At 41.6% G+C, this 17,476-nt stretch overlaps 1 protein-coding gene across 2 annotated transcripts in view; it reads left to right on the top strand.

Moving 5' to 3' along the window:
* Positions 1-5,180: 5,180 nt before the first annotated feature.
* Arhgef4 (Rho guanine nucleotide exchange factor 4) overlaps positions 5,181-17,476 on the top strand; it is a 79,904-nt gene continuing 67,608 nt past the window's right edge. Inside the window, exons 1-4 of one of the 2 annotated variants that reach the window (XM_077798289.1) lie at positions 5,181-5,197; positions 5,253-5,604; positions 5,874-5,887; positions 14,855-14,863. In XM_077798289.1, the coding sequence (XP_077654415.1) occupies positions 5,181-5,197; positions 5,253-5,604; positions 5,874-5,887; positions 14,855-14,863 (392 nt within the window). The remainder of the gene's footprint in view (positions 5,198-5,252; positions 5,605-5,873; positions 5,888-14,854; positions 14,864-17,476) is intronic. The other variant, XM_077798288.1, reaches the window with a different exon arrangement.

Genomic DNA, 17,476 nt, shown 5'->3' with positions numbered 1-17,476 from the left:
TGGTATTCCCATTATACTTCTATTGGTGCCCTGAATGATGTCCCACATTTCTCCAAGTCTCTGTTCATTTCTTTATGGTTTTCTCTCTTTGGTTTGCATAATCTCTGTTAGTCTGTTTTTCAGTTTACTAATTCTTTCTTCCACCTGCTCAAAATATTCTTGAACCTTTTCCATGAGTTGATTTCAGATATTGGGCTTTTTACCACTAGAATTTCCATTCAGTGCTTTTTAATAATTTATGGCTGTGTTTTGGTATTCTATTTGATGCAATACTGTCATTAACGCTTTCTCCTTTTAATCATGGTTTGTTTTAGTTCTCCAGACATCTTTATAATGGTTACTTTGATTTTTTTTTTTATGATCAGTATGACATATGGTCACACTTACTGGCAGTATCTATGGCCTGCTTTTTTCCCAGTGTATAGGTTAGTAGGTTCTTCAAAATTTTTGGTTGGAAAGTGGACATTTTCGATTATATGCTGTATAGCAACTCTGAGTACTGCTTGCTCACCTGCCTTGCTCTTGTGATTTGCTTGTTTAGTATCTGGGTAAATTGTTTCCATGGCATTCATTTTTGTTCCATAGTGCTAAGCCCCTGATGCCTTAGGAAAGTGCAGTTTGGGGATTCCCATGGTCATCCTTGGATGACAGTGGCTTTGCCAGGGCTCTCTCCCATTATTTCTCTGAGCATACCCAGTTGTGAAATTCTACTAATTAAGAGCCTGTTGCTTTATTATTTTCAATATTTTCCTAAGGGAATAAATTTCTCTACAAACTTCTCCAATCAAATTCTGACTAATTTGGAAGAATATTTTCAAGGTCAGTGTTGGGTATTTGTCTAATGTCAGGAGGGCTCCTCCCAATTGATTTCAGAACTGATTTCAGTTCTGTCATGAAAACTAGTGGGTTTACAGTCTGGGCTGGATCTTCATTAGATCCATGAATCACCTCCCAGTTCCTTTCATATAACCTCCACTGTTCCTGAAAACACCTTTAGGTTGAAACTTCTCCATGCTCTGTCACAAATAAGGTAGTTCCTTTGGGAAGAAATTAGGTGCTAGCTTTTTCATAGTCTGCTTTTCCTCCTGGGCAAAAATCTTTAAACCAAGACTCTGGATACCGGGGTCAGAGTAATAACAAGCTTCTCTCTGAGTGATACTCAGAGCCCTTGGGAAAGGAAGTAGTACTCGTGGCCCTCTCAGCTTGCCTCTCCTGTCATAGAACCACCACTTCTAACAGGGAGAAAAGGTACCCCAGACACAGTATTCTCAGTGAGCCAAAAGAAGGAACCATTCCTTGCTGCTGCTCAACCACTCTCATGCAGGAGAACCTCAGTAACAGGAGAGAAATGGGAGTATGGTGAGAAATGCTTGTGTCCTGCTCCTTAGAGAGGAAAGACCTGGCTGGTAGCTGGAAGGAGAGGGAGCTCTATTTTATTGTCTACAGCAGTCTGAAGTGGAGTCTCTTCCTCCTTTAGCTACAGTCTTGGCTCAAATGCCATAGATTCTCACCTTTCTTACTGCATTGTCATCGATTTTCTTGAATAGATGTTTCTTTATTTGATGTGCACTTTTAGGACCATTTCATAAAATTATTAAATGGTTGTGTTTTTAATACTTTTCACTAGTATCACTGTGAAACTGAGTCTGTCTCAGTTTCCCTGTTTTTACAACCTGTCAATCATTTCAGTAAGACTCTTGGAGGAGATATTGGATAATTATGCTTATATAAGTCATATTTATCTAAATCTAGTCTATTATTTCCCTCATTTTAACTCCAGAAACTAGCACTGTTTTCTACATGTAGTATGTTCACAGTGTCACTTGCCTGTGATTCCAATATTCTAGCAAGAAATGTCTGGGAGTCCTAAAAATAGGGAGGCAGGGAATTAACAGTTACATAGTGGTCCAAAGCATGGATGATGAGTACTGGAACTAATTTCACCACTTCCTGGGTGTGTGACTTTGTTTATCCCATGCTTTAATTAAATTCAACTAGCAGATAAAGTTCTCATGTCAGTAGCATATGTGTTCAATATTTTCAGCATATACTTGATATATGCTAATATTTCAGACATTGCTAGGATGTGTGTATGTACAGTATATATAGAGAATATGTGATATATAGATAGATAGATAGATAGATAGATAGATAGATAGATAGATATATCTTCCTATGGTTAAGTCTTGCTATCCCTTTGTCCCCCATGATCCCTTGCACCTCCAGGATAGGAAGCATTAGTTTATTTTAGCCTTTATCATCACTGTGATCTTGGGAAACACAGATCTCTTTTTCATAGTGGAGCTCAAATGGGGATTTGTCCCAGAATCCAAGGGATTCTGCCCCTGAAGTACATCTAGCACAGAATATCTGATTGAAATTTACTGAAGACTTGGGAAGATTGGAAAGGGAAATGGACTCATTGAAGACATGCCACTCAGTAGTTCACACAGGCTAGATCCACTCCGGCTGCTGCCATCTAGACACACTACCTCTGCACCCTCCACTCAAGAGCACACCTCAGTCTTCTTAAAGTCCTGACCTAAAAGAGTGAGAATCTTCCCTTTCCTGTCGAGCTGGCCTCCTGCCCAGGTCCAGGCCCCATTCATCCCTGCACAGCTGCTCATGGAGTGATGAGGTACTCTATCTACACACTGTGGGGACATTGTGGCGAGTAAGTCATCACCAGCCTCACCACAGACATTATCTACAGGGGTGTAGACAAAGAGCAAACGACAGGCTACTGACCAATAGTCATAAGTGCCAGGAATAAATAAATGAAGAGTTACTGAGTAGAGACATTTCCTGAGATCTTAAAGTTGAGAAGGAGCCAATACCATAAAAAACAAAACAAAAAGCATTCCAGGGGTGAAAGGAACCGCAAAGACCCTATAGCAAGGAGAAACATCAAGGTGGCCATTGCAACTAGAGCCCAGAGAGCTGACAGAAGGTGGAAAAATCAGTTGGGTCATAACACAGGATCTTGTGGGTCTTCCAGGGAGGGAAAGTAACTTCTGAAGGGACTGGAACAGGAAAGTGACATATGACAAATTTTAGAGTTTCCTTGGGTTGTGCAGTGAATGAGACTCAAGCTGTCCTCCTTTCGAATGTACAGAATGGTAGTGGTAGCAGCAGAGTATCAGAAATGGACAATTCTGATGCTTATTTTAATGTAGAACCCTCAAGCCCTGCAGCTGGGTGGGGAGGACTGGCACTGGCTACCCCTTCCTGTGAAGTTCATCCCACTCACAAAGGCTTGGCATGCAGGCTTCAAAGGACACCCATAGGAGAACACAAATGATGACCCTCCATGTAAAAGAGCCTGCATTCAAGAAGAAGGTAGTGGGGCCGGGGTTGTGGCTCAGTGGTAGGGCATTGGCCTTGCATGCATGATCCTCAGCACCACATAAAAAATAAATAAATAAAAATAAAGATATTGGGCGGGGATTGTGACCCAGTGGCAGAGTGCATGCCTTGCCCATGTGAGGCACTGGGCTCAATTCTCAGCACCACATAAAAATAAATAAACAAAATAAAGGAATTTTTAAAATAAAGATATTGTGTCCATCTACAACTAAAAAAAAAAAATCTTGAAAAAAAAAAAAGAGGAGGAAGAGGAGGAGGAGGTAGGGGAAGAACTGTTCTTCCCAAAGTCAGGAAAGAATGGCAGCAGGGACAGAAAGTGTGAATGCTGATATGGAGAGACCAGGAAAGGAGAAAAGGCACACACACTCCCCCTAGAGGAGTAAAATAAACTGGAAAAAGAGAGTGGGCTTTAATATACAGATTTGATCAAGGCATCACCCAATGCCCATCAACTGAACACCCAACAACAATGCTATTGTCTTGGGCAGGTGTCATTTACCTAGAACTCTGGTTGCTATTGCTCCAGCCCTCTGAGTTGCTAGGGCAGAGGAGGACAGTATCTATGAAGATGCAGGGTTCCTTATGGTACAGAGGTAAGAGCACCTATGGCTTAGGGATGGAGATAGGCTATAGGAAATGGACCCCAAGTGGAGAAAAGGGGGAAAAAATGCTTACTTTTCAAGGGTCCACCCCATGATGGCTTTGCATGCCTCTTATGTCATCCTCACTACTGGTAATACCTATGGCACTTTACACTTGAACTAACTCCCAAGGCTTAGAGTGTGTGTGTCTGTCCATCATGGGGGACAGGTGGTCAGCAGCCTTGATGGGCCTCTGTTAAGACTTCTCTCACACATCTCAACCTCCAAAGTAACACCAAGTCTTCCACTGTTTTTCACCTCCTAGATTTAGTATTTCATATAATGACTTGTTGATTGTTGCTTTGGAGGTATCTTACCACGTAGGCACGAAGAACCTACAGAAGGCTCAGGAGTGTCTGGGATAGTCAAGGGAACATCGGTGAAGCTTTCCTCCCCTTCCAAAAGAAACACCTGTAATCTGTGACACCTTGTCATGAGCCTTTAGGCCCCAAAATTTTTGTTCCTGTCACTGGACTTTTCCATGTATATTGTAACATGTGTGCTTTGACTCTAGTTTTTAAAACCTCATAAACACGCAGACCACCCCGCCAGCCCATATTCGCTGGGTAGGGCACGACCCTGGCCACCAGCTGTTAGGGAGATCAAGGGTGATAGTCCCCACTGACCGGGTGCGAGCCGGGCTAGGGGCGGGGCGGAGCGTGTTTTCCCGGTCCCAGAGTGCGGTGCTGGCGGCCGAAGTCTCTGCCTGGGACTGAGCGCGGCCTCCTGCCTGCGCCTCTCACCAAAACGGAGATGTAATTCTTGAGGAGAAAACCTCCAGCTCTACTCACCACCACGTGTCCACTCTTGAGAATGACCGTGTCCTAACACACGCACGTCAATCCTGGCGGCAGCTGCGCAACCCCGTGGGGACCCAGGGCCGCTCTGGGTCCCGGTGCGCCGCGCCCGCGCCCGCCGCCGCTCCTGGTCTGCGTGCGCGCGTGCGTGAGCGCGTGCCGCCCGGGCCCGCGACCCGCGCCGGGGTCGCCGCCGCGGCTCAGCGCCCGCGGGGCCGGCCAGGAGCGGGCGGCGAACGGATGCGTCGCGCCCTGCCGGGTGGGCGCCTCACCGTTCCTCGAGCCGCGCGCCCCGCGCCTGCAGAGGGTCCCGGCCGCCGCGGCCGCAAAGCCCAAGCGGGCAGCGGCCGGCCGGGAACCTCCTTAGCGGAGCCCCATGATGTCAGCCGGCCCGGAGCAGCGACCGCGCGGCGGCGGGGATGGGGCCGAGGACGCCGCGCGGCTGCCTGCACGCCCCTCGCCCTCCGACGGCGGCGCCGGCCTTGGCCCTGGCCGGGGTTCGCGCGCCCCTTCGCCCGGCAGCCCCGCCGCCGCCGCGCCGCCGCCCCCAGCCCAGCCTCCTCCGAGCCTCTGGTTGGAGCTCGGGCCCACCTGCACGAGGGCGCAGCAATGCCCCAGCGAGTCCAGCGGGCAGACGAGCGGCGATCTCGGCACTAGCAGCAGCAGCAGCGCTGGGCTGTCCCCAGGTTCCGACTCAGACAGCAGCGGCGTGGTGTGCGGCGGCCGCGGCGGCAGCGGGGGCATGCGCGGCGCCCTGTCCCGCTCCTGGAGCTTGGAGAGCCTGCGCTCCGCCACCGCCGGTAAGGGCGCCGCCGCCCACCGCGCCGACGGCGCCCTCCGCTCCGGGCGTCTGTCCTCTTGAGCTCCTTCGTCCTTCCCTACCCCGCCCCCGCGACTGTCTCTCCAGTCTATCCTTTTCCTCCCTTGCTTTTTCTATTTCTCCTTTCCGCCACCTGGTCCCTTCCTTTCCATTGCTTTGCCCTTCTGATTTCTCTTTTTCCTAGTTGTCTTAACCATCCCTCCCACCTGCCCCTTTGACTCACTTCCAGAGGTGGAGCACTTGTTACAGCGGGGACCCTGCTGGCTCTGGTAGCAGGCCTGTGGTTAACTGGGAAACTGAGTTTTTAAGGCGAGACTAGCATTTGGTCCCTGGATAGGCAGTTTCCCTTGCCTAAACCGTTCTTGACTAGGCACATATCTGGTTTTGTGAACTGCAGCAATTTGACCTCTGTAAGGATGGGAAGATGAAAGAGAATCTAACAGCGAAGGGTTAGACTGCACCTTCTAGCTGGAGTATGCCTGGTCCTGGCCCCAGGACGGAGTGGCCCAGCCCAGAAGGGGTTCATCTTGTGCCCTTTGGAACAGGAGTGGTTTTCTGAGATGGAATTGCTTGGGTGTCTCCTGGAACCATATGCTTGCTCCTCTGCCAGGAGGACCAAATCTGGGTGCTGTTTAAGACAAGACTTCAGCCTTAAATAAAGAGTGAGATAGTCCAGAGTGGTCTTATGAGCAGTGATCAGCTACCCTTGATTAATTGCTGCACTGGTTCTTTATATTTCCCTTTTTGCAAACAATCTACAAACATTTCGAGCCTTTGCGATGGGTGCTGAGAAGACAGTTGTTGCCCAGAAATCAGGGAGGTGGTGCACCCGTCTGTATAGTGTTAGGGATCCAGCCTGTAAAAAGTTGCAGGGCCCCACACAGGTATGGGGGTGAGATAGTGTGTTAGATCAGAACTTCAAAGCCAGAGAGGAGTGGAGGGGCATGCATGTGGCCTCAGGATCGAGCACAAGCATGTTGAAAGGGAGCTGTGGCAGGGTCTTCAGAGTACCTTGAATGCAGGGTTTGGGCCTTGCTTGATAGTCAGGGTTTGGAAAAAGAAATGCTCACTTCTGCATTGAGTGTTACAGACTCCCATCTTCTTTCTTCCAAAGCAGACACATGAAATTCAGAAAAGTTGAATAATCAGGCTCTTGTCTCCAACTTAAAAGTTTTTCATTGTTCCACAGCTGTGATTCCTTCCCATCTCTTGGGACTTCCCTAGAAACTCCTTTCTCTCCTCTCAGGTGCTTAAATAGAACCAAGCTAGATAATATGCTAAGTGAGACTTGAGACAAACTAGCAAAGCTACCTATCCCTATCTTTTGCCCCAAAGGTTTTCCTTTGACTTCTAGAGTTAGAAGACCTGTGTGGTATCACCTCAGCAACTGTAAACCCAGCCCAAAGGGTCTCAGTGAGTGCCCTTGCATTTTTTCTTTATGTCCCAGGGAATGTGTATCAGTGAGACAGTTGAAGATGGCAGAGATTCAGGTTTATTAAGCAACCCTGGGATCCAGGAACTCCTCATACTAGCCCATTGAGGCAGCCTGAATGATCTTTAAGTATATCAGTGACATTCTCATGAATATTTAGGGTATGTGTTTGTTGAGGGTTGGTGGGGGTAGTAGGTGAGTAATGAAGTCTAGAAGTCTATTCCTTAAGAGCCTAAGAGCTGACCCCTTAACCACAGGGCAAGGTTTAAAGCAACACGGTGTGAGACCTGGTAGTGAATGGCATGCTCCTCACAGGATTACTCCAGATGGGCTCAGTATTACTAGGTGTGTAGGCAGCACACTGTGTTCCAGGAGTGTTGGGCACCAACCAGCTATGGAAGCACAGGGAGGAGGCCTTTTAAATCACCTCCTCATCTTCTCTGCCCTACTCCCATCTCACTAACCCCTCCTTGCCTATTGGTTGGACTCTCAAGAACAATGATCAGTACTAGATGTGTAAAAGGATACTGGTAAGTTTGCTGTAGAACCGTGTAAGTCCACGAAGCCATCACCTTTCTCAGTTGGATTCCTGAACAGAATTAACCCTGATGCCCTAAGACAGCCATAGAATACAACAAATTACTTTCTTCTCTTCTACAGTGCTACAAGCTTTTTGCCATCATTGGGAGGCATTGAGAAAAGCACTCCAATAATTCTCTCTGGATTTGTGGCTCAAATGAGGAGGTCTGGTTGGAAAAGGCTACTAGAGAGGAAAACTTAGTGGGAAAAGGAAAGGGAAATGAACATTTACTGAGCATTTTCTATATGGAGGTACAGGACTGATAATCTACATATGAAAACAGACTGAGAGGGGCTGTAACTTGCTTACGATTGCCCATGAGACCATGTTTGAAGAAAGCTTCAAGCCAGGCTTGATGTGACTTGATGGGGACGTGTTGCTAGGTGTGGAGTGGCTGTTCCAGGTCTGGTGAGGAAGGTCAGTGTGCTGGTTTGGTTGTCATACAGAAATAGTGTTGTAGCTAATCACATGCCCACTGTTGTTATTCAGCAGTCACAAATGGGGATGTGCCAGTTTCTCCATTTGCAAAGCAAGGAAATTAAAATCAATGGTCTGACGTCTTTTCCAATAACCTAAAATCCCATGACTCTAGTCTAAGGTATTGATTTGGGCTGGGCACTCCCCACTGAGTTGGCATTTGTGGTGTATTGTTTTTCTGTTTGAGTGGACTTCAGGCTCTATGACAAAGCACGTGTGTGTTTAATTGAACTGTGTTTATCTCTTAAGGAAGACTGAAAATTGCCAGTAAGGGATCCTTAGAAAAAACTTAATTATTGTTGTGTGATTTTTGTGGTGGAGCCTATTGCTAAACATTTTTGGAGCTCCCAGCAAGAACACAAAGGGTTCTGAGGTCTGAGGTGGCAGTTTACAGGCAGGGCAGGGAATTAGGCAGGGAAACCAGGTAGGACCCATAGGCTCCTCATTTCCAACAGACTTCTTGAATTTTAAATGTCAACATTTTCCACTGAAATGTCATTCATTCTGCTGTGGAGACGACTTCCCTGAAAGGCAGAATTAGAAAATGAGATGTAGTTGACAGGGTGGAATTTCCATGGCCCTTCTTTCTGCCTCACTGTTCTCATTTTCCCCCAAGCATGGTAGCCTTCAGAACCCTCAGCTAGCACCCTGCTGTTACTGCTGTTACTTGGCTAAGGCTTTTAAAATTTATGTTGTGGGTGTTTCATCTGACAATCTTAATTTCCAGTCTGGGCTTTCTGGGGTTGATGGTTTTCACTACCTGGCCAAAGTCATAGGATTTCTTCTTGGGAGAGAACCCAAGCTACCTCCACATTCTTCCGCAAGACCCTGAGGCAAGTATCTGGCTCAGGTGGGCATCAGGCTTATGAGCAGACTAGGTCTGTCTTTCATTCAGATGTTTATTTAATACCTGTTCTAGGCACAGTACTAGGCACTAGTGATAAATGAATTATACAGGTTTCTTGTCGTTAAAGGAATCACAGCACGGTGAGAAACAGGCAGTGACAATCCATTATGACAAGTGTTCTGATGGAGGTAAACCCAGCAGGATGATGTGTCAGGGGCGCTCAAGCCACTTTCACCCTATGGTTTGCTAGAAGGACTCACAGAGCTTGACAATGCTGTCACCCTCTTGATTCTGCTTTTTTACAGTGAGAAGATACAAATTAAAAATCAGGAAAGGGAAAAGGCATGAAGGGCAGGATTTGGGAGATACCAGGCCCAAACTTGTAGGCGTCCCCCCGCCCCCGCATTCACACAAACTATGCTTAATTCACACAGCAATACCTTGTGACAACATGTGAAGAATTGCCACCCAGAAAAGTTCCCCAAGCTTAGGTAACCAGGTTTTTTATTGGAGGTTAGTTATTTAAGCAAGTAGCACCCACCAAACTGACTCAGTCCTCATCCCTCAAGACGTCACACTGAAAGGGGGTAGCTCAAGGCCCCCACCATAAACCACATTGTTTGCATAAAGTATCTGGCAGGGCCAAGGACCCAGATGTACAAAAACAGGATATCCCAAGGACTCCAAAGTAATCTCCTATGATTTGGTCAAGGGTCAGTTCTTGGAATGTGTAGGGTTTGACTATTCCCAAAACTTCCCTGCATAGAATCTTAAAAGAGGTTGCTATTATGGGGGCTAGTCCAGAGAAACACTTTGGCAGAAGGAGGTATGGCCTGGGGTATGCATTTTGCTGTATTAAGGAGTAGAAAGCACTTAAAGAGAGAAGACCAATGTATATAGATGCATAAGGATTACAGAGGAAAGAAGCCTGTGGTGCTGAGCACCGGTGCTAGGGTCTCACAGGTGATTTGGGGGTATAGCAGTTGCAGGTAGCATGGTATAATGAGCCCAGTGAAAGGGGAAGCATCACAAAGGAAGATCAGGCTACAGCTCCATACCCAGTAACTCAGACTAATCATGATCCTTGGAGCCATGGAAAGGTTTTCTAAGCAGAAAGTTGATGTGGCACATTGCTTGCTTGCTCTTTCTTTATAATGATTTGGTTTTAATGTTATATAAGCAAAAGGCACACTTTGGGGTGTAAAATTCTAAAAGTTTTGACAGATGATATGTAGTCATGTTAACCACGACCACCTCAAACTACAAAATAGATTCATCACTCCAGAAAGTGAGTGCCGCTCTTTGTAATGAACTCCTTTCCTCCCCTCCAGTTCCTTGCTAATCTGTTCTCCATCCCTGTGGACTTGACTATTCCAAAAGGTCATAGTAATGGAATTTCATCATGTGTTGCCTTTTGAATCTGGCTTCTTTTACCCAGTGTAATACATTGAACCTTCATCCATGTTTTTGTCTTTATCAGTAGTTTTCTTTTCCTTTTAATTACTAAATAGTATTCCATTAAATGGATGTACCACAGTTTATCCATTCACTAGTTGAAGGATGGTTTCCAGTTTTTGGCTATCGCTATTGCAAATAATGCTGCTATGACCAGTAGTGCACAAAACTTTATATGGACGTAAGTTTTTATTTCTCTTGGGAGAAGTGCATTGCTGGGTCATATGGTAAGTGTATGCTTAACTGTATAAGAAACTAACAAACTCATTTTCAAAGTAGCTGTACGTTTTGCATCCCTATTAACAAAGTACAACAGTTCCCATTGGCCTATATTCTCATTAGCTCAGTATTGCCAGATTTTGTAAGCCATTCTATTAAGTGTGGAATATCTCATTTGGTTTTAGTTTGCATTTCCTTAGTGACTTCCGATATTGAGCATCTTTTTTTCTTATTTGTCATATGTACATCTTTATTGTTAAAGTGTCTAAATCTTCTTTATTGGATTGCTTATTTTCTTATTGTTGCATTTTGAGAGTTCTTTATATATTCTGAGTATAAGTGCTTTTCCAGACATGTAATCAATTTTCAAACCTTTTTTCCAGTGTGTAGCTTGTATTTTAATTCTCTAATGGTATATTTTGCAGCATAAAGGTTTTCGTTTCAGGGCTGGGGATGTGGCTCAAGCGGTAGCGCGCTCGCCTGGCATGCGTGCGGCCCGGGTTCGATCCTCAGCACCACATACCAACAAAGATGTTGTGTCCGCCGAGAACTAAAAAAATAAATATTAAAAATAAAAAAAAAAGGTTTTCGTTTCAAAACTGAATCCAATTCATCATTTTCCTCTTTTGGACATACTTTTGGTGTGGCATCTGGGAACTCTTTACTTAATCTGAGGTTACAGAGATTTTCTGCTGTGTTTTCCCCTGAAAGTCTTAGTAGTTTTATATTTTATACTTAGATTTGTTTTATCTATTTGGAGTTAATTTTGTATGGGTTGAGGAAAGGGTCACAGTTCATTTTTGTATGTGCATTTCCCGCTTTGCAGCACCATTTCTTGAAAAGACCGTCCTTCCTTGACATTATTAAAAGACATCCTTGATTGTCTTTGTACCTTTGTTAAAAACCCTATATTATGGGTGTATTTCTGGACTCTATTTAAAGTCCATATTGTAACTTTAAAGCAGGTATGCAAGCCCTCCAAATTTCTTTTTCAGTAATGTTTTATTCATTCTATTTTTTAACCTTTCCATGTATATTTTATAATTAGCTTGTCAATATCTACAGAATGTCCTCTTGCAGTTTTAGTATAGATTGTTTTGAATCTATATATCTTGTTTGGGAGAATTGAAATCTTAACAATGTGGGATCTTCCAGATCATAGACACTGTTCATCAGCAGCTAAGAAGCCAAACCAAAAAGTCCTCACCAGATATCACCTACATTGCCTACAGATTTTCATGAATTCCTTTAATCCTGAGGTTTCCAAAATATCTTTTTAAATTTTTTTTTAGTTATAGATGGACACACAAAATATCTTTTTTAAAAAAAGAGAGAGAGAGAAAGAGAGCGCGAGTGAGCGAGAGAGAGAATTTTTTTTTTAATATTTATTTTTTAGTTCTCGGCGGACACAACATCTTTGTTGGTATGTGGTGCTGAGGATTGAACCCGGGCCGCCCGCATGCCAGATGAGCGCGCTACCGCTTGAGCCATATCCCCAGCCCCCACACAAAATATCTTTATTTATTTTTATGTGGTGCTGAGAATCGAACCCAATGCCTCATGTTTGCGAGGTTTACCCCTGAGCTACAGCCCCAGCCCTCCTAAATATCTTAAAGTTGCTGAGCCTGCCAGAAAGTAATGTTCCTTTTATAAGCTGGGAACACCATAAGCCAGGTACTGGGCAGTTTTTCCAAGAGGGCTTTTTAAGTGTTGGCTCTATGGAGTCAACCTTAGGTTCTTAAAAGTGTCCAGTCATATTCTGCTTAAATGAGCATCTTTTTCAAATATGAATATGAACAGGCAAGGCCTGTTTACATAACCAGTATTTCCAATAGATTTCTTGTTAACAAGGAGGACAGATTCTTATTGAATCTATGAAAATAATTGTATTGCTATGAAACTGAGAATACATACTAAAAGTTTCCATATTCTGGAGTGGTCAAGCAGGGGAAAAGATTTTATTTTCAAATGTTTTGTTTTAGTTTATAAAAGCATGGTATACTAAATAGATATAACCCCCCCCCCAAAAAAAGAAAAAGGTGTTCCTTAATTATCTAGAAAATGGTACATTAAAATATCAACATTTTCCAAATAAAAGCCACAATCATCCTCCCAAAGTTCATTGGGCTTTAATTAATTAATTCTTGCTCAGCTTCATCTTGGATTAGCAGTCTCTTGAGCCCATCTCATTCTGAAACTCTGGATTTAGCTTGTCATTGTGGTCTCAAAGATTTTTATGCATTGTCATCAAAGCCTGCACACAAAAGTACCTGGCATTGATTTTTTGTGTGGCTCTTGAAACTGTCTTTTTTTTTTTTTTTTTTTTTTTTTTTTTTTGGTGAAGACAAAGCATTCAAGCTGATAGCTGAAGCATCAGAATAAAATGAAACCAAACAAAAAAATTATGTACAAAGTAGCTGTAATTAATTTATTACTGATCATTTCAAAAAATTGATGAAGCCCATAACAAGAATATTGTCACTAACAATTTTGAGCTTATAATAAGAATACTCTAAACTGGTTTGTTTCTGCAGTATAACGAACAAGATAATAAAGCCAACCAAAAAGGTTCTAGACAATATCAACACAATGATTAGTCCTTTTTTTAAAGAAGACAATTAGTATTTTATTTAATTTATAAAAATAGATGAACATAATCTGCATAAAGCAAGACATCTTCAGATATCACATATAATAATCCTGACAAAATTATATTATTAATATACCAAACAAATCTGTAAGGAGGTTGAGTAAGTTTAGAGTGAGGCCTAAACATATGTATATTAATAAAACTCCATAGGTAAGTGATGTGAACTTTTAATTGAATACCACTAGCCTACAAAAAGCTAGATTCAAGTTGTAGAGTCTACATTTTTAAAATAATTGAAATTATGACTGATAACACTGTCATGTTGTTATATAATACCAGGCAGAACAGCACCAGGACTCTGATAAATGGGAAATACATCACACACAAGGGTGGCATGAGCATTTCTCCAGGAATGTCCACTTCCCACCTAGCATACGATTTCTGAAATATTTATATTAACATTTTACACGTACAGATTTAACCAAGGGAAAACTGAATATTTCTTCCCATTTGACAACTCTTCCCATTCAATTCATCAGTAATAGCATAATCAAGTAAATCTCAAAATATCTAACATTTGTTTTTTTTTAATTTATTTTTAATTTTTTATTTATTCTAATCAGTTATACATGACAGAATGCTCTTCCATTCATTGTACACAATTAGAGCACAGTTTTTCACTTCTCTGGTTGTACACGAAGTAGGGTCACATCATTCGTAGCACTTGTATTTTTTTACAAAGTGAAAAGAACAAATGCATTAGGATTTTCCAGGGGCCTTCTGGGAAATGTCAAAGGTGGTCTTCTTGCAAAAGTTATCATGTAGTATTTGATCTTTGAAAGGCGGAATATCAAAAGTTGTTGGGAGATTTGAACATCAATTTAGGTAGGATTGTGAGTTATACAGAATATTACATGGCTACATATTTAACCAAAGTGACAAGAATGTATTTTTAAGTTAACATGATTGTAAAATCCTTGGCTCTTTCCTAAGTAAGAAACTTTTTAAAAAAATAATCAAGGATATTACAAAGTCAACATAAAGCATAGGAAATGATTCTGATAATACTCAGAATTTCCAATATCTAGACCAGTTACACAGAAAGCAATAGAGAAACTTTTACAACCTCTTTTCAAGAGCTGGTGAATGATCCTAGGAATTTTTTCCATTTTAACACAGAGAAAACCAAATTCTATCATTTTACAACAGTATAATACTTGAAAATAGCCCCCTCTCTTCTGTTGTAGTACTAGGGGTTGAACCCAGGGCCTTGCACTTGCTAGACAAGTGCTCTTCTACTGAGCTACACCCCAGCCCCTTTTTAATTTATTTTGAGACAGAGTCCCAATCAGATTCCCAGACTGACCTCTAGGTTGAGATCCTCCTGCCTCAATTTTTCCCACATAGCTGAGATTATAGGTGTGCACTCTTAGGCCCAGCCTTAAATGTGTTTTGTTTTTTTTTTTAAATTGTTAATTCAAGCTAAACAGCTTTGAGCTTGACAAAATTTCCTTTTTAAATTTTTTTTCGACTAGGGATTGAATTCAGAGGTGCTTTACCACTGAGCCACATCCCTAGCCCTTTTTATTTTTTTTTTATTTTCAGACAGAGTCTCACTAAGTTGCTAAAGGCCCCCTAAGTTGCTGAGGCTGGCCCAAAACTTCAGTCCTCCTGCCTCATTCTCCCAAGTTTCTGGGATTACAGACAAAATAAACATATTAATTAATAGACTCAATGTATAGCCTCTCCCTCTCTATATCATATAGAAATTTAAAATATATATAACAAAGTATGTTTAGTAATCAGAGATTCAGTATTTTGTCTTTGAAATGATTTAGGTTATCTATTCAATATCTATTAGTTAACTCCAAGGTTTTAAGTTACTTGAAAATCTTGAAAATTATCTTTCAAGTTATCTATTTAACCTATTTAAAGTTCATCAAAATAGTGATTCAATTTAATTAAACATTTCTTTATCATCTTAAACATTTAGTAGAAGAAATGCTAGCTTATTCAATCAGAAAACCCATTAAGCTGGGTGCAGTGGTGCACACCTTAATCCAGTGGCTTGGGAGGCTAAGCCTCAGCAATTTAGCAAGACTTTGTCTCAAAAATAAACAAGGGCTGGGAATGTCAGTGGCATAGCGTCCCTTTTGTCCAGTATCCCCCACCCCCACCCCCCAAAAAAAAACTTTCTTTCACATTGAGAGCATTTGAGGTTCCATTTCCTTAACTTGTGGTAATTTTATGAATATTCATTTTGTCCAAGCACTTGCTTACATCAAAGCCAATCAGAATAGAGCTTCTTTAAGAGACTGTATCAAATTTGGTAATACTATCTGGAGATTATTGCACACACAATGAGAGGGAAAGGCTTTTCTGAATTACAGACCTGCAGTCACACAGAGAGAAAGATTATAGCTTCAGTTATAAAATCTCAATCATGGGTCAAACAGAAATAGAAATATAAAACTCACCAGTCTGGATATCTGCTTCCCAGTGGGAATGAAATTAGTTATTGATTTGAGCTCAAGATAGACTAAGAGACAAATAGAAAAGACTAACGAATCAGATTCTCTGTTAATCAACCACTTGACAGAAAAAGGTCTCTATAAACCATTAATCTGTTCACATAGATCACCAAATGGTCACAGCATGAAATAAAAGAAGCCTTCCCAAGAACTCAGATGAGTACTCCGAAGAAATCAAAACCAAATATGCTCTTGGATCAGAGTCTAGAGCACAGGGCCCAAAGTGGGACATAGTGCTGTTCCCAGGTCCCAGTCAGAAATGGAGCAGCCCTTATCTGAGGGGAGCAAACAGGGATCCAAAGGTGAGCTCCAGTCCTATGCAAGTCCACATATCAAGACTGTGAAGGACAAAATGAACTGGAAAATTAAGGAGATGATTTTATTCAGGGTATTGCTATAGGAATGATGTTCATTAATGAAGAACAACGCAGGGAGAAAACTGGAATTTCATTTTTTTAAGGGGGAGTCATTGAAGATGGTTAGAAATGCATCAGGACTTGGGAGGGCAGGTGGTCCTTTGTGGCTAACCCTCTCTCAGAACCCAAGAGGGGATTTCTCTGCTTCTTGGCAGCAGACTTACATGAAGTTCATGTTGTCAGAACTCTTCCGTCCACTTCTGTCCACTTCTATAGATTTGGGATTTTTTTTTTTTGGCCCTGACAGACCCAGATGTTGTTAGGAGATATTTTACTATGAATTTAGTTACTTTAATATACATAGAATTATCCAGGTTATGGATAATTGATTAGTCAAGTTTTCAAGAAATTGTCCATTTCATCCATGTCATCAAATTTATGAGCATAAGATAATGCAGAGTATTATGCTTTTAAAGTACTTAAAGTCTGTTTTGTTATTACTGTTATTCATAATTTGGATCTTCTTTATTTCCTATTTTTTTTAATTAGTCTGACAAGTTTATCAATTTTATTGGACTTTGCAAGGACCTAGCTTTTTGTTGCATTGACTTTTTTCTCTATTGTTTTTCTTTTTTCAATTTCACTGAGTCCTTTTATCAGTATTATTTCTTATATTCTGCTTTCTTTAGGCTTCTTTTGCTGTCCTTCTATTTTCTTAAGGTTACAAGTATAGATGATTGATTCCAGATCTTTCGTCTTTTGTAATAGAAGCATTTAAAGTTATAAATCTTCCTCTATGATTGCTTTAGCTGTATTTTACAAATTTTGGTATGTTGTATTTTTATTTTTATTCAATTAAAATACTTTAATTTCCTTTGCGATTTCCTTTTTATCTATAGATTACTTTTATTTATTTAGTAATTTTTATTTCTTAACAGTGCTGGGACTGAACCTGGGGCCTTAAATATGGGAAGCACTTAACCACAGAAACATATCCTCAGCTCTAAAGATATGTTTAAATATGTTATTTGTTTTGTTTTAAAAGTATTTTTTTACTTGTCAATGGACTTTATTTTACTTATTTATAAGTAGTGCTGAGACTCAATCCCAGTACCTCACATGTTTTGGCAAGCACTCCACCACTGAGCTACAATCCCAGCCCTTTTAAATGTGTTTTTAGATTTCCAAATAGTCAAGATTTTCCACATGTCTTTCATTGATTTCCAGTTTTATTTGAGTATAGTCAAATAAAATTTAGTAGCATTAAATTTGTTAAGTAGTAGCTTTAAATTTGTTAAGCTTAACTTTTTAGCCCAGAATATAGTTTATCTTGGTTAATGTTGGATACCAATTTCATTTTAAAAG

Source organism: Urocitellus parryii, chromosome 1 (genome assembly GCF_045843805.1).
Source record: "Urocitellus parryii isolate mUroPar1 chromosome 1, mUroPar1.hap1, whole genome shotgun sequence".
Lineage (NCBI taxonomy): Eukaryota > Metazoa > Chordata > Mammalia > Rodentia > Sciuridae > Urocitellus > Urocitellus parryii.
This window is presented reverse-complemented; position numbering and strand designations above follow the sequence as displayed.